The sequence below is a fragment of the Pecten maximus genome, chromosome 4, assembly GCF_902652985.1.
Source record: "Pecten maximus chromosome 4, xPecMax1.1, whole genome shotgun sequence".
Taxonomy (NCBI): domain Eukaryota; kingdom Metazoa; phylum Mollusca; class Bivalvia; order Pectinida; family Pectinidae; genus Pecten; species Pecten maximus.
Genome location: NC_047018.1, coordinates 27,758,902 through 27,782,739, shown reverse-complemented (window position 1 = coordinate 27,782,739; position 23,838 = coordinate 27,758,902). Strand labels below are relative to the sequence as shown.

The 23,838-nt window shown below is 36.9% G+C and overlaps 1 protein-coding gene across 1 annotated transcript in view; it reads right to left on the bottom strand.

Annotated features, from left to right (window-relative positions):
* The window catches only part of LOC117326482 (KICSTOR complex protein SZT2-like), an 89,610-nt gene that overhangs the window by 14,093 nt on the left and 51,679 nt on the right, over positions 1-23,838 (bottom strand). Inside the window, exons 25-47 of the mRNA XM_033883232.1 lie at positions 21,825-22,886; positions 21,167-21,422; positions 20,338-20,557; positions 19,071-19,125; positions 18,098-18,376; positions 17,019-17,238; positions 16,053-16,131; positions 15,284-15,475; positions 13,999-14,782; positions 13,425-13,563; positions 11,885-12,117; positions 11,320-11,490; positions 11,093-11,198; positions 10,020-10,087; positions 9,285-9,328; positions 6,603-6,717; positions 6,120-6,244; positions 4,987-5,151; positions 4,680-4,761; positions 4,017-4,184; positions 3,468-3,686; positions 3,050-3,094; positions 360-529 (exon numbers count right to left, since the gene is read on the bottom strand). Coding sequence (XP_033739123.1) covers positions 360-529; positions 3,050-3,094; positions 3,468-3,686; positions 4,017-4,184; positions 4,680-4,761; positions 4,987-5,151; positions 6,120-6,244; positions 6,603-6,717; positions 9,285-9,328; positions 10,020-10,087; positions 11,093-11,198; positions 11,320-11,490; positions 11,885-12,117; positions 13,425-13,563; positions 13,999-14,782; positions 15,284-15,475; positions 16,053-16,131; positions 17,019-17,238; positions 18,098-18,376; positions 19,071-19,125; positions 20,338-20,557; positions 21,167-21,422; positions 21,825-22,886 — 4,997 coding nt within the window. The remainder of the gene's footprint in view (positions 1-359; positions 530-3,049; positions 3,095-3,467; positions 3,687-4,016; positions 4,185-4,679; positions 4,762-4,986; positions 5,152-6,119; positions 6,245-6,602; positions 6,718-9,284; positions 9,329-10,019; positions 10,088-11,092; positions 11,199-11,319; positions 11,491-11,884; positions 12,118-13,424; positions 13,564-13,998; positions 14,783-15,283; positions 15,476-16,052; positions 16,132-17,018; positions 17,239-18,097; positions 18,377-19,070; positions 19,126-20,337; positions 20,558-21,166; positions 21,423-21,824; positions 22,887-23,838) is intronic.

Below are 23,838 nucleotides of genomic sequence, written 5' to 3'. Positions count from 1 at the left end.
CTGGGGGTGGTGATGTTATACCCTACCTTCTGTGAGTCTGGGGGTGGTGATGTTATACCATACCTTCTGTGAGTCTGGGGGTGGTGATGTTATACCCTACCTTCTGTGAGTCTGGGGGTGGTGATGTTATACCCTACCTTCTGTGAGTCTGGGGGTGGTGATGTTATACCCTACCTTCTGTGAGTCTGGGGGTGGTGATGTTATACCCTACCTTCTGTGAGTTCGGGGGTGGGGATGTTATACCCTACCTTCTGTGAGTCTGGGGGTGGTGATGTTATACCCTACCTTCTGTGAGTCTGGGGGTGGTGATGTTATACCCTACCTTCTGTGAGTCCGGGGGTGGGGATGTTATACCCTACCTTCTGTGAGTCCGGGGGTGGTGATGTTAGTCGGGTTTTGGCAGAGAAGGCATCCTTTAGTGACTGTAGAGGTGAATGGTCAGACTGCTTCACCCCTATGTTACTTGTCAGTTTCAGGGATTCTGACAGCTTACGACTGGCAATGGAGTGTCTCCTCTCTAGCACAATTTCTGAGAGGTAAATATAACAACAAAACATTATCAGGTAAATATCACAACAATACATAAATAGGTAAATGTAAATGACACAAAACATTATCAGGAAAATATCACAACAAAACATTATCAGGTAAATATCACAACAAAATATTATCAATTATAAAACATTACTGGTTTACATTAAAACCTATCAATATTCAGGAAGACATCAAAACTCACTGTTTGAAAAATAACATTACAAACTGGCCAAATGTCCAGAGAGGAAATAAATACAGAGTAATGGTTAACAAGAATAGAATACATAATCATTTCATTAACCAAATGTCCTAAAAAGGCATTCACAATGAAATTATTTCAAACTATTTTTTGTTGATAAATGCAGACAACATACAACTTATATTTTATTGTGCATATGTTTTTTATGTGTTTTTTTTAACCTTGAGACAATAGATAATTGTTTTTTGCTCTTCATTAGATTATTATAGCTCTTACAAGAATATACATGTATATAGATAAATTACATAATTCTTTTTTTCAACTTCTGATTATAAATTCTATAAACCCTATTGATCATACAAATACAGCAGTTCCTCAATACATACAATGTACAATATTATTACAATAATAACTGAAGTGTTATTTTGTCTGATGCATGTAATAAATCTATGGGAAAAAGCAGCTAATAAAGGAAATCCTTACAACATGCGAATGACACTGGAACAACAGGAGAAATAAAAAATATATTATAAATCATATCAAAGGCTAACTGGCTTACGTAATATCTACATATAGTTTTATTATCTCCCCTTTGTCCAGTAACAAAACATCAAAACAAAAAACAAAGAGACATGTCAGTACAGTAATACTACAGACACAAGGACAATAACATGGTACTATTACTAGAATAAGATAACTGCAGAAATTTGACCTTTGACCTGCAACAGTTACCTAGACCTTGTAAGTATAGTATGTAAGTATAAATAGTATGTGACACATATATGGAGATGCACGTGATTTTAAGATTTCAAGGAAGTATTTTGAGTAATAAGGCAGCTTAAGCTAGGACAAAGCAGATAACTGACATTACATTTTAACAGTCGCCTTTACCTGGCGGCCCCTAAACAAAATAGTGGCGTACCACATCATACACAGGATGAACATGTGAGATTTAAATTCTATTTTATGTGTTCAATTTTTTTAGCAAATTAAGTCACTGGAACCGAAGTTTTCACCACATTTTGTCTATTCATATAGAATATATGTCAGTACAAATAAAATGTGCCCAAAACTAATGCTAAACACGCATACAAATTACATATATATAACTTACCATATTTATTTGAAGACAAAGTAAAAGCCTTCATTCATGTTATGAACCGAATGTTTTTAAGAACAGAAAGCTAGTAAAAGACACTGTAAATCAATTATTTGGTCAAAGATGAAGTAAAACAATTTTGGATATGATCTGGGATATGACCTGTGTCTATAAATTGAACACAAAAGAGTTCCATTTGAACATAAATGGTGGAACACATGTTCTCTGTTCTGAAGATAAGCTGGCATGTTTTACAAGTTTACAGGAATATTGAAGTGTTGTTTAAGCTTAATAAACGATAATGAATAGATATCTTCATCAGAAATATTTTTGTAACTGAATATTTTAATTACCGTTTCCACAGCCTTGGGTATTCTACTATAAGGTACATGTATAGTCTGTTTCATAAAACTTCAGAATAACGAATCTTAATAATCTTAATCACCAAATGTCTTCAGAATTGTCTTTAGAATTTTTATGTTGAGCAGGACAAACAAGGAATGCGCATTAAGAATTTTCATGTTGGGCAGGACAAACAAGGAATGTGCATTAAGAATTTTCATGTTGGGCAGGACAAACATGGAATAAGTCTCTGGAATTTTTATGTTGGCCAGTGCAAACATGGAATGTTGGCCAGTGTAAACATGGAATAAGTCTCTAGAATTTTCATGTCGACTATGGCAAACATGGAATAAGTCTTTGGAATTTTCATGTCAGGCAGGACAGACATGGAATATGTCTTCAGGTCGGGCAGGAGATTGGAGAGAGGGTACTTGTGTTAGCATACGTGAGGAGCAACACAACACTATACAGGAACTGAAGGATTAATAGTTGTGGTACAAAACCTGATGAGTATATATAGTGGGGAACAATAGCTCTCATGTAACAAGTCTAAACATTAGACTCAGTGTCAGGATTTGTACCACTTACCACATAAGGAACATCTCAAAATTTGCTGCTTCACATCAAATATCAGTGTATTTTTTTTTACTTTAAAGACTGGAGACAAGGACTTTTAATTGAAAAACTTGTCACTAGCATCTAAACTAGCTATCCATCTTATAGTTTTCTCTTCTTACACCATTAAAAATTTCAATACATTATTTATCAATGAAAAAAAGGCTGAGAGAAAGCTAAAGGAGACAAAAAGAATTACACTGAGATTGTGAGGAGATCTAAAACAGCAGGAATATTCTTTGAGCTGATCCCAAACATACCCGGTATCTGAATCCCTCCATCCGACTGATTTACTGTTATTTCATCTACATATGGAAACGAACCACAACAAAGCTGTATCAGAGTCAAACCACACAAGGTTACATAGTACTAATGGCTGCCCAGCACTGTGTATAGTACTTTATAAGGAATGAAATTTGTTACAGTAGCCACAACCAGCAGAATATATAAAATGAAGCTGGAATCAGAGGTATATACTAGGATTTGTTTTTCGAAAGAAATTACATGATAGAGTTTTCAGTAGAAAGAGTAGTTTTTGCAGAAAATTCCAAGCAAAGTTATGAAAATTGAAAGCAAAAATCCTTATAATGTTAATATCAGTTCCGTTATGTTCATGTCATTGTTTTTTATTTGGACCAGCATTAATTATAGACCAATATTGGCTATATATGCCCTTACCTTTCTGTGTGATAGGTGAGGAAGGAGCGGAGTAGGCTGGCATCGGTAGGAGATCCTGTAGTTGTATGGGTACTGGGCAGACTGAGGCTGTAAGTATGTAGTACTCCATCACAATGTCACACAGGGCGTGCTTCACAGCACAGGTAAGCTTCTCTTGTAGAGTAGCTAGATCCATTCCTCCACACTCCCACACAGAGAACTGGACCAGTGTGGTCAGACCTGTCAGTGACAATCATAGTATTAATCGGTGAGGTCAAGGTCCCTAACACACATCATTTGGCCAGTGAATTATGAATTATAATTTTAATGGAATTTTTCCAGTGATCAAACATTGAAAAGCAAAACAAGAATTTAGGGAAAAAAAGAGAGAAAAAAATGGCCAAAGAGTGTTGAAAGACAGAAGAGGAAGAAGGTAGGTAGGTGCAAAAATCCAATAATTCAATCATTTTGGTAAAAATGGATAATGTACTATTTATCTCTATGAAACACAGTCCCATTCACACATATCATCCAACCTCAAGTAAATATACACTGTAATTACATGATTACCTGGTTTGTGGCTGGGTAAGGCAGTGTACAGCTCTGTGTGTATGTAAGCATCAAAGTCTTTTGGGTGGTTGATCTTGGTGCAGCCAAGCCTGGAAGGTTTCGGACTGGTCAGCACCCGGATCTGGGAACCGTTGTGATCCACAAAGGACAAATGGATACAGGCAATACCTAAACAAATATGGTTTATGATTTCAATATATCTTTCATTAATTTCATATCTCATGCAGGTATATGAATAAGTAAGTACTATAAAGTGTACCAGAAAATCTAGTAGGGTCTAAGAACTTGGGCCAGCATATAAATATTCACCTCTGATTCAACATGGTTAATAAAGGTTTCTTTAAGCTAGGCTAATTGATAGCTGTGTGACTTGTTTTATGACATTCAGTTATTGTAAATATTGCTGAAATAAATTCAATCAAAATATTCTTATTTAGTCTTGTGGAACAGTTTTACAAGCATTAATCTGAACACAATGTATCTATAGATGAGAATGACAGGTCATGACAATTTATCTAATGAAATCTTGTTGAACAGTTTTATAAGCATTAATCTGAACACAATGTATCTATAGATGAGAATGAAAGATCTATATTCCAGAACTGATCCCTAAGACTTGCTTTGTTTTGACTGTTGTTTTATAGATTGTCAAAATGTTATTACCTCTGCCTCCCAGGGCGTGAGGTCTGATGTAGATAAACATGTTGCCTTCCTCGACCACCTGCCACTTGTTGTTCACTAGGCTCTGTACACAAACAAAGGTAGACACACTTACAGAATCTAAAGGAAGCAATCATTGAATCACATAATTGTTACCACCTTTATTACCAGCATGAAAACAAATGTTTTAAGTTTAAGAAAATGAAGTGACACTAAGGACAAAACTACAAACATTTAAAATACTGTAACAAATATGTCATATTCTCATTAAGGATATATTTTGCTAGTAACAGTAAGCATGATTTTGTACCTGAAAGCGGTTTTCCAACCTGTTGTCAGCATAATTAGGCATGTGACAGAATTGTAGAAGGTTCTGTTTGAGATAATACATGAGGGCAGACAGGTGTACTCCGACACTGGTAGGAATGGTCAGGTGTAACGTCTTGCTTGCCTCCACACCTGGTTTCTGGATAAACTAAACACAAAAGAAATTCTAAGTATTATTAGTCTTACCTAATTCTGCTTGATTATTTATGCTTGTACATATATTTAACAATTATAGAAAAAAAAACAAAAACAAGAAAATGTCTGTAAGACATAAATGCCCCCGCTGCCACTTGACACCCCAAATCACAGTTGGTTTTCAGGATCAGCATCGGAAGTTCCTGAGATTAGCTAGTTACATTACATCGGGACGGGACAAGACACGATGCGAAGGACATTGGTACCCCCATTTCATGGCTGGTGCATAAAAATGTAAAATACAATATAAATGTAACTCTGGTAAATACTAGCCACTATTTACCACTCAGCTAGAAAGAAATAGTAGAAACAATATACCAATCAGCTTGAGAGAACTTTTAGCTCAATCAGTCACTGCTTAGCTAAAGAAATCTTCTCTTTAGCTTGAACGATTGAACATAAGTCTAGTAAGCCATATGTCCCAGGTTTGATTCCTTACAAAGGCATTGAAATAAATACAACTGATCATGGCCCCTGTTACATATATAATATAACCTTGAAAATAAAAATATGCCAAAGGCCTGGTCCCATGGACGATTCATATCAAAACCAAGTTTGGTTGAAACACACCCCAATTTAATATCAAATCTGCAAATCCAAGATTGCTCGGGATCAAATTTGGTTAATATCCCTTCAACAGTAAACGGAAAGAGAAGCGTTTTAACATCTAAATTTGCTTTACTTTGAACGAGTTTTAATCTATTTCTTAAAATTGACAAGGGTTTTTGCCATACTGGTAGCAGATGGTAAGCTAGCACAAATCTCATTGCATGAGTAAGGAACAACATTGTGTCTCAGATCAGTGATTGTGAAGCTGGTAGAGGGTAGAGAGTTCCTAAAAATAATGATGAGCTGAGACTTTGCTGATTATATGTGCAGAAACATGTATTATATATGTTTCTGATATATGTAAGTACTTACATGAACATCTCCGGGGGAAAGTTTGCTGACAGGGTTACGACTAAGTTGTAATGAGATCATTTCCAGAACTGCATCATCTAAACGTTTCTGCAGCATGGATAACAAGTCTCCCTTGATATCAGGACCTAGAGAAATAAATGAAACAGATGGAAACTGTTAGTGTGTACTAGAATTACCTCCAGGAGACACCAGCCTATTAATTAGTTATTACTCTTTTAACCGTGCAATATGTACCATATACAGTCAAACCAAGTACATAGAGCAAATATACAAACAATTTAATTGCTAGAACATTTACATGGATGTTTGTATCATCAGCTTAATAGTTTGAGTACACAACACCAGGAAAATATATCCACTGTACAACATTCAATTCCAGGAAAGATGTAAAATTAACAAAATTTGTATTATACAAAATCCACTCTTTTTATACTACAACTTACTTTAAGCAGATGTTAGATTTTAGTAAACTGACTTACCCGCCTCCTTCAATGCCATGGACAAGCAATTCAACATAGTCTTGGCATGGCCTCTGAGACGCACTGCCTACTGATGTTATAGAGACAGAATCACTGTCCTTCTCTGCCATCAACATACCCTGTGCGGTGAGAGTAAAAATCACACAACTGTTATCTGCTTTAGACTAAACTTCCACATCCACAGATTTTAATAATCTGTAAACAGATGTCATGTACCAATAGATTAAACATATGTTTGTGTGTGAATGTACTATGTATACAACCTTGTTGTCTTGACCTAATCTAGGTAATATGTAACTACTGCCGAATCCCAGAGGTAATACATGGATTTGTAGATTCCATGATATGAGTTGTCAATGTATCAATAATCAGACCATAGTCCAGTGATGACCATGGCCTTCCTTTGATACTTCTCTCATTATTTTTTTTGAGATAGTTGGTTTCAGTTCCTCCATAATTTTGGAAAGTTTCCAAAAGACTTATTTACAAAGGGAATACTCTTTCTGGGTTACAAATGATAAAAACTTATTAAGAAGACAAATTTTAAAACATAGCAAGTATTTAAACAAAAACTGAACAATGATCAATTGTTGTGGAACTATTTTTCCCCCAAGGAACATATGACCACTCCCTCAAAGAAAGTGAGATGCACATCTGCACATGGTCCTCTATATTTGTGTGAAGTTTCATTGAAATCGGCCCTTCAGTTCAGGAGGAGTTGTCCAGACAAACTTAAAGTTATGGTTCTTATCAGAAAACCTGTTTATAGTGACCAGTTGCCATAGCAACCATAATTTTGAGAAAAAGAAAGTGGCATGCTCATCTGCATATGGTCCTCTATTTTTTTGGTGAAGTTTCATTGAAATTGGCCCTTCGGTTTAGGAGGAGTTGTCCAGACAAACTTAAAGTTATGGTTCTTATCAGAAAACCTGTTTATAGTGACCAGTTGCCATAGCAACCATAATTTTGAGAAAAAGAAAGTGGCATGCACATCTGCACATGGTCCTCTATATTTGTGTGAAGTTTCATTGAAATCGGCCCTTCGGTTTAGGAGGAGTTGTCTGGACAAACTTAAAGTTATGGTTCTTATCAGAAAACCTGTTTATAGTGACCAGTTGCCATAGCAACCATAATTTTGAGAAAAAGAAAGTGGCATGCACATCTACACATGATCATTAATATGTGTGTGAAGTTTCATTGAAATCGGCCCATCGGTTTAGGAGGAGTTGTCCGGACAAAATGCATCTACAGACAGACAGACGGACGGACGGACGGACGGACGGACAACCTGATTCCAGTATACCCCCCTAACTTCGTTGCGGGGGTATAATGATAAATAATAATCTGTAAACAGATGTCATGTACCAATAGATTATACATATGTTTGTGTGAGAATCCACAGATACTATACCATGTATACAACCTTGTTGTCTTGACCTAATCTAGGTAATAAGTAACTATAGCCGAATCACAGAGGTAATTCATGAATTTGTGGATTCCATGATAATATAAGTTTGTTTTCAATGCATACATGCCATACCTACTGGCGTGAGACAAAATCTCCCTTTTTTTCAAGTCATTTATTTCCTCCCGGGAGGAGAGCCCATATTCCCGTATTTTGTAATTCCCTCCGGTATTTTTGCCGACGCCATATTTGTTTATAATTCAGTAGTTTTTCTCGTGAGATTTGGCTAAATTAAGCGATCACGTGATCCATCTGTTCACGTGATCACTCAATCAAAATGGCGCCTGTTGGACACGACTTTCACGTGATCGAATCAGAAGCTCTGGCTAGTGTAATGTTTGCGCTAGAATATCTATCACCATGAAATAAAGACAAGTCGCTTACAAACAACTTTAACCCTCTCTGCTAACAGACTTGAATTATTGTTTGTTTTCTTTTAGGACCATGCTTTGATGATGGTAATTGATACAGAGCCTGGTCAGACGCAAAATCACACGTGTTTTTCATATGTGTATCATTGATCAGTGATAGCAAGATGAAATCCGATATTTTCTTTTAGAAAACTATCAAAATTAACACATCTGGTGGTCGTAGTGGTCAATCATGATGTTTACAATGACTGTACAGTCCATGACAAAGACAATATACAAAATCTAGAATGATCGTGATAAGATTTACTGCAGTCTCCTAACATGAACATCTTCAGTTCTCATGACTTCATGTATATGTAGCCCAGGGTAACATATCTAAATAAATATAAATATTCTTTATCACCTTCGAAATTAGTTTATTGCTTTAAAATTGAGTAAAAATGTTGATATTCATGTCGCGCACAAATCTCCCTTATTTTAGGCAAAACTCCCTTAAAATAATCATCAATCTCCCTTATTGGTCTCCAGAAAGTATGGCATGTATGTCAATGTATCAATAATCAGACCATAGTCCAGTGATGATCATGGCCTTCCTTTTGATACTTCTCTGATTCATATTTTTGAGATAGTTTGTTTCAGTTCCTCCATAATTTTGGAAAGTTTCCATAAGACTTATTTACAAAGGAAAAAACTCTACCTGGGTTACAATTGATAAAAACTTATTAAGAAAACAAATTTTAAAACAGCAAGAATTTTAGCAAAAACTAAACAATGATCCATTGTTGTGTAATTATTTTTCACCCAAGGAACAGATGACCACTCCCTCTTAACCAATATTATAGACACTCACCTGTTCATCTCTTCTACTAGAAAACATGACAGAAGAAGCAGAATCTGAAAAAAATTAATTGAAACCCTGTAAATTGTTTTCTTGATTGTTTTGGTAATGTACAATGAAAATATCAAATAGAAAAATGAATACAGTGAAAAGTGATTAAACTGACAAAATTTTCCCAGCTACAGTAGATACATTCTGGGTTTCGACTACACAGACAGAACATGCAAGCAGGTCTATTTATGTTCAGGGTTGTATAGGTTATTTAAGTATTAAACTGACCAAGTTTTCCCAGCACGATACACATTCTGGGTTTAGACAACAGACAGAACAGATCTAGTTAAGTCAGGGTTGTATAGGATATACAGAAATATATACTTAAAGTTACATATTTTTTAGAGTAAAGTAAGCGAAATTACGACCATGAAGACGGGCAGGAAGTTCGGGAAATTTTTTTTCACAAATACTAACATATATTCCCAGTAAATGTAATAAACACTTAGATGATGAATTCGTTTTCATATAATGTAATAATTATGTGGTTTCTGAAATTTAGTCATTAGTTTTCTAAAACATTGCAACATGTTTTCAATTAGTCATATGAGAGGTTAAAACTCACTAAACTCCTAATGTATACAGCAATGTTAATATAAAAACAGAAATGGTTTTTCATAGTTACAGTCAATGAGATATGAATTTAGAACCCCAGTCTAGACTCAATCAAAAGAATCTAAAATGGTGAATACTAACCCATGAGTGACATATCTTCAGTGCTGATAGTCGAGGTTTGTCTGATAAGGGCACCAACTTCTTTTAATCTAGTAACAGAACCAAAATATTAAAAATATTTCAAAGAAAAATTGTGAATTATAGCAAAAGAATCTAAAATGTTATAACAAATGAGCTTGGTAAAAGGTGGGTCAAAATAAAATTCATTATATCACATATTTGTTGTAAGCAATGACCATAATATTAATGTAAATGTCAATAATGAAATTGCTAAAAAAAAAATCTGTAATTTGTAATTGGAAGGTTTATAACACAGGTTTCCTGTCTTATTTTACTACAGGTTCCCAATCTTACATCTTAGCAAAAGAGAATGAGAGAATCATAAAGTATATATAGTACATGTATTTACCAATTTCTATTGAATCATGTTTAATGCCATTGTAAATGTTTTACCAATGAATTACTATTACTATGGAAAGTGTCTTATTGTTGTATATGTCTTATTGTGGTAAGTGTCTTATTGTTGTATATGTCTTATTGTGGTAAGTGTCTTATTGTGGTAAGTGTCTTATTGTTGTATATGTCTTATTGTGGTAAGTGTCTTATTGTTGTATATGTCTTATTGTGGTAAGTGTCTAATTGTGGTAAGTGTCTTATTGTTGTATATGTCTTATTGTGGTAAGTGTCTTATTGTGGTAAGTGTCTTATTGTTGTATATGTCTTATTGTGGTAAGTGTCTAATTGTGGCATATGTCTTATTGTGGTAAGTGGCTTATTGTGGCATATGTCTTAATGTGGTAGTTTCTTATTGTGGTAAATGTCTTATTGTGGTAAGTGTCTTATTGTGGTATATTTCTTAATGTAGTAAGTGTCTTATTGGAGTAAATGTCTTATTATGGTATATGTCTTATTGTGGTATATGTCAAATTGTGGCAAATGCCTTGTTGTGGTAAACATATTGTCAGTAGTAAATGTCTTATTGACGTAAAATAGAAGTAGTGGTGTAAATCACTGTAATCTGTAATAACATGGATTGTCTCCTCCTTCCCAACTCATGGTACAATCTAGTTTGGAACTTTTGAATAGTCACTTACTTCAGGTAAAACACAGCCTGGGACCCATGCTGATTTTTGACGACAAACATATTTTTCCTGTTGATTACAGAGAACTTGTTCAGTACACTCCTCAGTGCCTTCATGCCTGTTTAAATACAACAGTAACAAAACATCACAGGTATATCAATAACTCGTCTCATGCCAATATATTGCTAATGTAAGCAAATAAACTATTTTATTAAATCATAAATGCACCATTCCCCTACCTCTAGATTCCTTTGAACCCGCTGCACCCATTTTGAGTCGTGGGTTAATGATAAACTGGTGGGTGAGAACACAGTCACAGTTGAAGTAGCCAGCCTCATGTCGCAAGTCGTAAGTGGCTGCAAGGTATGGCTTCACCTTTTGTTGTTCCTCCTCCTCATCTGCCTCGGAGGCTGTAATGGGGATATACATCACATAACCTTGTAAAATGAAATGTTTACACAAAGACCAGAAATAAACTCTTTTCAATAACCAAGCATAGAAACTAACATTAAATCAGTGGACAATATGGCAGGTACCATATTCAGACAATCAGCTTCTCTGTATAAAATTTTGAATATATATTTGACAAAACTCAAGAGGTTCTGGTACCGATTCTATAAATTTACTGGTCAAACAGCATGTTGTGGATCAACAGTCATCCAACATTGCAATATTCCAATTTCTAAAGCAAATAATAAAGTATTTTTCTAGCAAAAACTTCACAAAGAATATTTCCCATGATATCTCTTCCTGGACAACTATTCAAATATTTCTGAGTATTTTTTCACTTGGTATCTTACTGACCATCAGACGAGTCATGGTGTCTTTGTCCAGTGTTGACCTGCTTGTCCAGATTCCATGTAACCTCTTCATCAGCCTCAGGCACGAGGAGTGGGTCACATGTCCGACTCTCATACAGGTCATTGAGGAGCATCTTTTGGTTGACACGGCGACATAAGTCCTCGATGCTTTTTCTGAAGTAGCTGAGTAGTGTACGCTGTTCTATCTTTTCTTCGTTGTCCTCCTTGCCAGTTTCTCTATAATCAGTCAGTGTGAGTCAATAGTCAGCATGTGTGTCATGATGGAATCCATATAGGACTCACTATGACAAATAAGATGACAATTGTGCTTAGAAGTTTATATTTACTCCAGCACCCCATAACATTTAAGAATCAGAATTCAGTATTTTCCAACACAGAAACTTAAAAAAAAAAAAAAGAAGAAGAGTATATAGTAGTCTACAGATCTATAAAATGTTATTTCAGAATAACACCAAAATTTAAGATTGATACCTAACATGTTTTTCAGGTGAAACATGATTTCTCAAATAGTATGGCAATGGGTAGCAATTTGAGGTATCAGGTAGTAACTTGAGGTATTGGGTAGTAACTAGAGGTATTGGGTAGTAACTAGAGGTATTGGGTAGTAACTAGAGGTATTGGGTAGTAGTTAGAGGTATTGGGTAGTAGTTAGAGGTATTGGGTAGTAGTTAGAGGTATTGGGTAGTAGTTAGAGGTATTGGGTAGTAACTAGAGGTGATGGGTAGAAACTAGAGGTGATGGGTAGTAACTAGAGGTATCGGATAGTAACTAGAGGTAATGGGTAGTAACTAGAGGTATTGGGTAGTAACTAGAGGTATTGGGTAGTAACTAGAGGTAATGGGTAGTAACTAGAGGTGATGGGTAGAAACTAGAGGTGATGGGTAGTAATTATAGGTATTGGCAGTAACTAGAGGTATTGAATAGAAACTAGAGATATTGGGTACTAATAAGAAGTATTGGGTAGTAATTAGAGGTAATGGGCAGTAATTAGAGGTATGGGTAGTAATTAGAGATATTGGGTTGTAATTCGAGGGATTAGGTAGTAACTAGAGGTATTGGATAGTAACTAGAGGTAATGGGTTGTAACTAGAGGTATTGGGTAGTAACTAGAGGTAATGGGTAGTAACTAGAGGTATGGGTAGTAATTAGAGATATTGGGTTGTAATTAGAGGGATTAGGTAGTAACTAGAGGTATTGGATAGTAACTAGAGGTGATGGGTAGTAACTAGAGGTATTGGGTTGTAATTAGAGGTATTGGGTAGTAACTAGAGGTAATGGGTAGTAACTAGAGGTATATTGGGTAGTAACTAGAGGTGATGGGTAGTAACTAGAGGTATTGGGTTGTAATTAGAGGTATTGGGTAGCAACTAGAGGTATTGGGTAGAAACTAGAGGTAATGGGTAGTAACTAGAGGTATTGGATAGTAACTAGAGTTAATGGGTTATAATTAGAGGTATTGGGTAGTAACTAGAGGTATTGGATAGTAACTAGAGGTTATGGGTAGTAACTAGAGGTACCCAGACCTGGCATGAAAGTAGATATCCACTCCGTCCTCCCCAACCTGCATCAGTAACCAGAACTTAGGCACTGGCTGTTGTCTCCCACTCAGGTCACTGAAAGCTGCATTGTCATCGTCTGTGTCACTGGAGTCACCCTCATAACCTGGCAATACATTCAACTCATCAAGAACTAGTAGACCAAACATGACTGTACTGACATAATAACATCAGGTCAAAAACATGATTTTAATGTCCTCCTTATGACATACTAGGTTATAACCTGTCACAAATATCTGTGATCAGTACACTAGATACAGATTTACACAAACATCTTGATGATGATTAAATTTAACGTATAAAACCTGTGAAAAAAAATTGCAAAGTACACAAAATTCATACACTGTATTCTTATATGCTAAAGGGAAAGTCACAGTGGACTTGAACATTTTATTGGTAAGTCTAACAGTTTTACATTGATAAGTATTACTAGTGGAACTGACAGAGCAAAATATTCAGAAGTTAAGAGCATCAACCGTGGACATGTTCTGATTCTTGTGTATGAAATACATAAATTATACATACTAGAATTCCATCTTACCAATATCTGTGTAACTGCCTCTGGAAGAAATCCAAGATGGTGTCTGAGGTAGTGTCGAGTGTTTACTCATGGGTGTGCCCTGGCCCGAGGGAGCTGATGAATGCCGCAGTCGTCCAAGTGATGGTAGTTGGGGGGTCCCTGACACACACTTTATGGGTGACATAGACAAGGCAGTCATAGAGTCTTGTCTTTTAAATGGTTCAACAGCATCTTCTGTGAGGAAACCTGCGAAACTAGAGGACTTCTTAAGTACAGCCTGTCCTATCTCTTCTCCAAGACTCATACTTCGCTTGTCAGACTTCACTGGCGGTGTGAGAGGGGTTCGCGGAAAGTCTATCTGGCGGTCACGGTTGAAATGCAATTCCATCTGGCCAGGAAAGCGTGACCGCCACTGACGTTTCTTACCTCCCTTGGCTGCCCCTTCAGGTGTATCCATGTCTTTGGTTCCAATTTCGTTGGTTTCTATATCTTTCATTCCATCACTACCACTCATATTAGGGGAATCTGCCTCAAGTGAGGTCCTCCTAGGATCCTCGGGAGTAAGAAACAGGGGTGATACATATGTTGTCAGAACCTCTGGTGAATCAGGGTTAGTTGTGTGGAACATGTCTGCCTTCATCTGATTGTTCTGTTTAGATGGAGTTCCTTCACGACTCAACTCCACCAAGGCTGTATTCAAAGCTTTGGCATGACTGAGATTTGTCATTGTTCGTCCCCTCACTACAAAGTAATAATCTTCCTCTTTCATCAGCCGGTAACCAAGGTAATTCAGCCTCTCAAACTCCTGAAGTGGATCAATACCAAATAAGAGCCTTAAAATAGCAAATATGAGCATATTTAATACTATACCAGGGTAACTTTTGTTAATTTGATAATAAACTCCAGTAGAACTTGAACCTCCTTGTTTTGAATACCTAAAGGTCTCATCTCCACTATTAAGACAATTATCTTATTGAAATTTTGTTATTAATGAAAACCAATTCTAAGAATGTACTGAGACACTGAAAGAGTTCTGAAGAATAAAAGATAATGATTGAAATGGTCATTTTTAGCATGAACAAGCAATATGTCTGAAAACCAAGATAACTTACCTGGAGCTACCCTTTTGATCTGGACCAAAAGATCTTTTAGCAAAAGGTATATTATATTTCAGTAAGGGTGTCGCACTGATCATTTCTCTGATAGCATCACTGATTCCTGTTACTCATTCCCTATACTTCTAATTTAAAAATCAAAATCCTACTGTTTTTGAAATTGCTCACATTAAAGGAAGGAATCTATTCACCTCTTTGAACTTAAGTAAACTGTGTTCTGATCCATAGACAAAGCTCAGCTTGACTTTCTCTGTAGCACAATTTGGTTTTCCCATATCTGCAGACAACCGGACGTGTTCTGTGACAAAATGGAGGGCATCTGTCTTGACAGGCTGTAGATGACGCAGGGCAGAAACAATCTCATCCTTCAGGAGCCATTCGATCTGCAGACAATAGTGATGGAATCACTCTAATTGTAAGACTATTAACCTGATACTCAATTACATTCTACAGACAAATGCACCACAGTATCCATAATCTTGAATAATGATCTAAACATTTTATCTTGCAAAATATCTTGTGTAATGGCCTGTCTAGAGGATGATTTTTTTTCTCAATCAGTACAAACAAAAAGATAAATAATGCTTTTAATAGTTTGTCTCAATCCAATAATTCAGTAAGGATTACACTGTGTCAGCCTATCTCCTATATTGTTATTTGATTCAGCGGAATGGAGAAATGCTGAGTGGCTTTGAAAATGCATGATTCTGTATTGATTCTAAATCTGAATCATTTCCCAAGAAGGATTTGTAACAGTAACAATTATGAAGTTAATGACCTCAAAATTAAATTAATTAAATAATAGCTGAATAAAGAATATTATCATTATTACATGTGATCAAAACACTTTGCTGCAAGGTTAAAAACATATTCCACTGTGTGACAATCTGAGAGTCTAGTGACTGTATGGGGAACCTATCTGGTCCCGGTTACAGCTGTTAATACCTAGATCATACACACCTCCTCCTTACACTTGTGGACAGCATGCTGCTGTAGTTTGGGAAGGTGAGCTATAGGATCCTGTAACTGCCCAACATTGCTGTGGATATAAAAACAAAATTCAGAATGTCTTAATTGTGAAAGAAAACTGGTCATAGATGGCTGTATCTTTATCCTTAATATAAAAAATAGTTCATTAATCTACACTGGTTATATGTAAAACCAGAAAATGTGTTTGTGAATCATAAACGGACTATTCATAAATTAAGTGTGGATAATCAGCCTTATTCCAAATTGATTGTATCCTCTGGTATTTACTATTTAGACATGTACTGGACAAGAGACCCCTTTATCTGGTTTAAAGGATAGTCAGGATGGTATTGAACTTGAGGCTGATCTCCAAAAAACTGTGGAGTGAAGAAGAAAAGGGGAGGGTCAACATTACTCAATTTTGTCAATAGCTTCTGATACAAGTACTTAAACAGAACCTGAGACTCCTGTCTCTGGGCTAGGGGACTAATTATATCAGTCAGTCTCACTCAAGTTTGATCACAATTTCTCATATTTGCACTTGAACTGAAACTCCTGTCTCTGAGCTAGGGAACTGAGAGCCTCACTCTAGTTTGATCACAATTTCTTATACTTACACCTGAACTGAGCTTAAAACTCCTGTCTCTGAGCTAGGGGACTGAAAGCTAGCCTCACTCAAGTTTGATCACAATTTCTCATCCTTACACCTGAACTGAGCCTGAAACTCCTGTCTCTGAGCTAGGGGACTGAGAGTCTCACTCTCGTGTGATCACAATTTCTCATACTTACACCTGAACTTAGCCTGAAACTCCTGTCTCTGAGCTAGGGGACTGAGAGTCTCACTCTCGTGTGATCACAATTTCTCATACTTACACCTGAACTTAGCCTGAAACTCCTGTCTCTAAGCTAGGGGACTGAGAGCCTCACTCTAGTTTGATCACAATTGTTCATACTTACACCTGAATTGAGCCTGAAACTCCTGTCTCTGAGCTAGGGGACTGAGAGTCAGCCTCACTTGAGTTTGACATCATCCTTTGAAATGCAGGCTTGTTTTGCAAGTCTGAGTCAGACTGCAGTGTTAAACAATGAAGGTCAAAAGTTATCTTAAGGTCCCCCAGTTGTAACTCCATCGGGTCCCTTGTTGACTGTTCCTGCTCCTCAGCTATCAGAATTTCATCTGTGAAATAATGTAAGATTGCATAAAAAAACATCAAAGTATGCAGTACCCTGTATTTTGATTTATCGTGCAACTGGCATCCGCAGTAAGAATACACCCAGTAGTTGTATTCAGTAGTGACAGAAAACAGCTGTACAGTGTATTTTAGAATATTAGCATGTGCGTTACTTCGACTGGCCTACTTCCAAGTGAAACAATCTTTAAAAGGCAAACACATTTGGAACACTGTAGATATTGTTTCTATTAAAATGCTTATTTTTGATGACTGTTGCAGAAAAAATAGAACACATGGTCAGTGATATAAACTATAAGCTGTTTTTTTGGCTCGCCAGTTTTGTCTTTCTTAACCCTCTCCAAAATACAGATTATATCTTAAGACTCTAACCATGTATTCTCTACTTATCATGCGATTAAATGTGTAATGAAATATGTTAATTATGATAACAAGGTCAGTGATGTGTATCTAGTTAATAATGATAATAAGGTCAGTGATGTGTATCTAGTTAATAATGATAATAAGGTCAGTGATGTGTACCTAGTTAATAATGATAACAAGGTCAGTGATGTGTATCTAGTTAATAATGATAACAAGGTCAGTGATGTGTACCTAGTTAATAATGATAATAAGGTCAGTGATGTGTACCTAGTTAATAATGATAACAAGGTCAGTGATGTGTACCTAGTTAATAATGATAATAAGGTCAGTGATGTGTACCTAGTTAATAATGATAATAAGGTCAGTGATGTGTACCTAGTTAATAATGATAACAAGGTCAGTGATGTGTACCTAGTTAATAATGATAATAAGGTCAGTGATGTGTACCTAGTTAATAATGATAATAAGGTCAGTGATGTGTACCTAAACATGGTATCAGAGTCTGGACTGACACATCTTTGTACTGCATGCGACTCTTCACTGTACAAGTAAAGTGCACAAAGAGAGGACCAGTGTTGTTGTTATCATCGTCTGCCAGTTCAGGGCATAAATCTTCCTCAGAGGCAAATGATTCATTAGAATCCAGTGTGGTAGCCATTGAACTGTGGTCAGCATCATCACTACTCTTATATACCAGCAAGTAACCATCCTCTCGCTCTGTCACCCTAAGGCCAAGCTCATCATCAACAGATGGCACCAAATCTGAAAAAGGTGAAGGACAGGGGAAAAGATTATTAATATATGGAACAGTCTGAAAATGGGTCAAGGTTAAAAATACATGATACATGGAAGATTAAAGAAATTAATCAAGGTACGAAAAATAGGACAATGTCACCAATCATATCCCGAATTGTCAACATTGGGGATTTTGTTGCTGAGTCGAGATCAGTAAAATATTCCACAACCTGATTTTATAATACAATGTATCCTAATTATTTCAATAAACTTTAATATAATAAATCATTCTTTATCTTCATGTAAGAGTTGATCACAATTAATAAGAAGACTGCAGAGGGGTTGGAGATCAAGCTTTAAAGCTCAATATTGATCAGTTTAAGAGTTATATATTCATATGTACAGAAGAGCCGTGATAGCTCAATCGCTTAGAGTGCCAGCAATGTAATCTCAGGTGAAGATCTGAGGTGTGTAAGACGATGCTCTCTAACTCTGGTGGTTTGTGTGTTTTTATCAGGAAGCTGAGAAACGGACCGGTCTGTGCTGTCCTTTGGCAAGACACTTTACCATAATTTCTCTGGATGACCTGCGACAGGCCTTCTGTATGTTGTTCAGTGAAGTAGTCACCAACTACTACATGGAGACCCACCTTAAAATGACCTTGGCTGTTCATGGGCCAATAAACCCAGGACACATGCATGTACAACTGATTACAACTCACCTATAGTTGGTCCACTATTTGTCTGATCATCCATGTCTTTCTCATCTGAGTCCATCTAGAACCAAAGGATGTATCTTAGTTAGCATACCTGGAGTATTTTGAATGTTTTGATACAGATACTTTTTTATTTCAATAGTGACTGCATGACAATAAATGAGCCAAGACAGACGATATCAATATCCTCAGAATTAGAGATGATGAGAATGTTCATCGTAATATGAAGTTTCATGCCGCTCAAATGAAATATAAAAGTGATGATGCCAAAATTCTCTTTATAGCAACAGTGACCCAAAAATATTCATATGCAAAATCATTACAATTGCAATCAATGATTGTGAAAGCTCACCGGCGGCAGCAATCACACTATGCATTCATTTTTTATGTATGTATAAGCATGTCGTTTTGAAATTGTATGTCACATAATATCGCTCCTAGACCTCTAATGGATATATAAACCTAATAAGAAGGGTGTGGACTTTCCACAACTAACCCCCAAAATCTTTTAAAGTGTGTCAAAAAAAGTAAGTCCACTAAATGGTAAAATGCCAAAAAAAAATCACAATTTTTTTCTACATGATTTTGCCACAGCATCACTCCTAGACCTCTAATGAATGTATAAACCAAATTAGAAGGGCATGAGGTGTATACTTTTGGACTTACAAGCTTTCCAAAAACTTATCCCAAAAACTTTAAAGTTTTGGGGTGGGACGCGGACGCCGGGGTGACAGCATTAGCTCTCGGTTACTCGTTACCGGTGAGCTAATAATGATGTTTGTATATGTAAACACATACAAAAATTGTTTCATGACGATTGTATAAGAAATTAAATATGTAGAACAATGACATCAAACTTCTATTTATAGTAACAATAACCATATTTATTGTTATAAAAGACACTTGTTAACACATTGCTTGACTGCCATGGACACCGTTAAGGTAAAGAATGAAATCTATAGAGTAATTTAGTCTAAATTCTATTTACAAAAAACATTCTTTTTGACCCTAGAAGGTTGAAACAAAAACTTGTATAGTTTAGTTACATGATTATCAGCTTAGAACTGCTGTCTGTTTAGTGATACTGTCTCATTCTTATATAAATATAGGGACACAACTCCCAAAATAATTATCCAAATAAAACACAAAAATTCAACTTAAAAAGTTCAAAAAAGTGACATGTCTAACACTTGTGTGAAATCATTTGCAAAGAAATTCAGGGTAAGATATCCGATTGTTAGTGTACTGAATTGTGTAGTGTACGCAGGCTTACCGAACTGTCCTGTGGAACAGACCCAGGACAATAGAAATAGTAGTTAGGATAGTTGGGGACGAGCTGGAACCATTTCTGGGTGATATCGGTGAACTTGCGTCGAATGAGGCTGTGCAGACCATCTTGGTACTCACACCGACTAGCAGCCTGAGTCTGAAGTTTCACCAGGGCATTTGGCAGCTGTAGGATGGTAGGTACTGGTTTGGTACTGGAGTCACTTCTGGTAAAGTAAAGTATAGCATAACTGCTGGCTATTGTATACTGTAAAATATCCGAACATCTCAGAGGCATGTAATTTCATTTGGTTGTACTGACTTTCAGATACGCGATTCCATTTGTTTTTTATACAGTACAGATTTTGCTGTATTTCCATTTCTTTGTTATACAGAGTTTGGTGCGATTCCATTTAATTTTCGGGTAGGTGATTCCATAACAATAGGTGAGCTTATTTCATTGAGGACATGGTAGGTGTTAAGACAATGTAAAGGTTAGATATGTGTCATTTTAAGGTAGCATGTTAACATTAAATGTTGTTATTTGACCTTGATATAAACAAGATTAAAAATGTATAGCTGGTAATATCATACCACAAATCTCCATCAAAGTAATTAAAATTCCAAGACCGCACTATATTTCATGAGCAATTGCCAATTCTTAAACCATGCTTTGCTGAAGGTAACACAATAGGCTTTCTGCATCAGAAACAATTTAGCCAGCTTTTGGCTGATTTATGACATTTTTCAAGAAATGATCCACTATTGCTTGCAAGTTCTACTTGTATCTGACACCAAAATTCTATTGGTACCAGACAAGTTGTGTGAAAACTTACCCATCAGTTTCATCTAGATTCTCCATAAACCTGACCGATGTGCGTCTGTTTGTGGTGTCTGTCCCTTTTTCCTGCTCTTTGTTGCTCTGTTCCGACTGAGCTCTTTCTACGATTTGACGAAAGTGTCGGCATGATGCAAGTAAGAAAGTGGTAATGTCTGTCTCCAAGGGAAACGACTCTGTACACATATTGTAAATGACCGAGTCTATATCCTCAGGCGCCATGAAGTAACCTTGTTGTAGACTCTGGAACACCCCTGGCAAAATCATATTCTTTTTTAAGAAATGTACATAAGTGTGTCAAATATCCTGGGGAATTGATCTTTAAATGGGTATCAAGTGAAAGAAGGTGTAACAGAAAAAAATTGTGTGACAAAGGCTTTACAAAAGCACAAAACAGTTCTGTTATGTTTAACATTGTACATTTTTTTATGAGGTACAATATTTCTATTCAAAGCTTAAAATGCAACAGGAATATCTACAGATCATTTATCTATTTCAATGAAAAGTGATAGTATGAGATGCTTGCTAACTAAAGGTGACTAAAGGATACACATGCTTAACATTATGATTCAGAAGTAAAACAATATACAATGTGTATTGGATAAATGATAAGATTCTATGCAAACTTTTTTCACAAAACTCCCAAGTAACCTTACCATTGACAAAACAGCTAGAGTAGATGTCGGAGAGGAAAGTACAGTGAATTTTCAGGTCCTCAGTGCCATCCACGGAACTCTCCGTCATCCTTCGCTCCTGTGACTGACTGCAGCGCAGGATCTGATGCAGAGTCTCATAGTCATCTTTATCATCACTGCCAGGCGTCGAGTCGCGGTCAAATGATGGGAAACGAAAGAAGTGTCCTTTACCCCCAGGTGTTTCCAAACTCTCTCCTCTTGTTTGAAATGTACAGTCCTCGTAGATGTCAGCAGCCAATTCAAATGTCCAAGGGTTTATCAGTGAGTCTGTGACATTATTGAGGTAACACTCGTATACGTACATTGGTACGACACAGGACACATATTTACTTTCTTTACTAATCTCCTCCTCCACCTTCCCAGGTAGGTCTGTAATTGTGTCCTCTCTCTCCATATCCTCCAGTTCTGTCTCATCACACTCCTCCACATCTGTCGCGTCGTCTGTCTCTTTCCCTAGGACCTCAGCACCTAACCTTTCCGTTCTGTCTACAATGGTATTTGTGTCCGAGTCGGTTACCCAAAGTGATGTAACATCAACCTTTAGTTTGACATTTCTGCCCAAACTGCCATCTTTGATGCCATCCTCACACATAGAGCTGGATTTGGATTTCACGATTTCCTCAAGGTCATTTAGCTTCAAAAGGTCATCAAAGGAAGCAGGGAGGAATGTTACAAACATCCTAGTGTTACTGGAAGCTCGAACAAAACATTGCCACAGAGGATATTTTCTTGCTTTTCTCATGTTATACAATCTATTTTGCTCATTTGCAAGTTCCCTAAGGAGACCTGGGTCAGAAGCTTCATCTTCAGGTTTATCAAGATCATCCTCAAATGAGAAAGGAAAAGGGTGAGTGGCAAGATCCCGATGTCTTCTCTTAAGTAAATGGAAAAACCTGAAGCTGTCTGAGGGAGATAGAGTGACTTCCCTTTGGGTAGTTTCTTTAAGCTTTTCAAACATGAGGTTGAAGAAGAGATTGTTAGAACCTTTGATATCTCTCTGGATCTCATCTTCTTTCAGATTTGCTGCAATTTGATCAAAACAGAACATTTTTACAACCATGATCTTCAGATTTAAATTTTCATTTTCCTAATGGTAATAATTAACAATTATGCATGGTCAATTGACATTTTACTTGTATTGGCACTGTACAAACACCCACAGGGAGCCCACAAAGCCATCACTGTACACTGGACCAGAACAAAGCCATCACTACACACTGGACCAGAACAAAGCCATCACTACACACTGGACCAGAACAAAGCCATCACTACACACTGGACCAGAACAAAGCCAAAACTGTACACTGGACCAGAACAAAGCCATCACTGAACACTGGACCAGAACAAAGCCATCACTGTACACTGGACCCCAACAAAGACATCACTCCACACTGGACCAAAACAAAGCCACCACTACACACTAGACCAGAACAAAGCCATCACTGTACACTGGACCAGAACAAAGCCACCACTGCACACTGGACCCCAACAAAGACATCACTCCACACTGGACCAGAACAAAGCCACCACTACACACTAGACCAGAACAAAGCCATCACTGTACACTGGACCAGAACAAAGCCACCACTGCACACTGGACCAGAACAAAGCCATCACTGTACACTGGACCAGAACAAAGCCACCACTACACACTGGACCAGAACAAAGCCACCACTACACACTGGACCAGAACAAAGCCACCACTACACACTGGACCAGAACAAAGCCATCACTCCACACTGGACCAGAACAAAGCCATCACTGTACACTGGACCAGAACAAAGCCATCACTCCACACTGGACCAGAACAAAGCCATCACTGTACACTGGACCAGAACAAAGCCATCACTGTACACTGGACCAGAACAAAGCCATCACTCCACACTGGACCAGAACAAAGCCATCACTGTACACTGGACCAGAACAAAGCCATCACTGTACACTGGACCAGAACAAAGCCATCACTCCACACTGG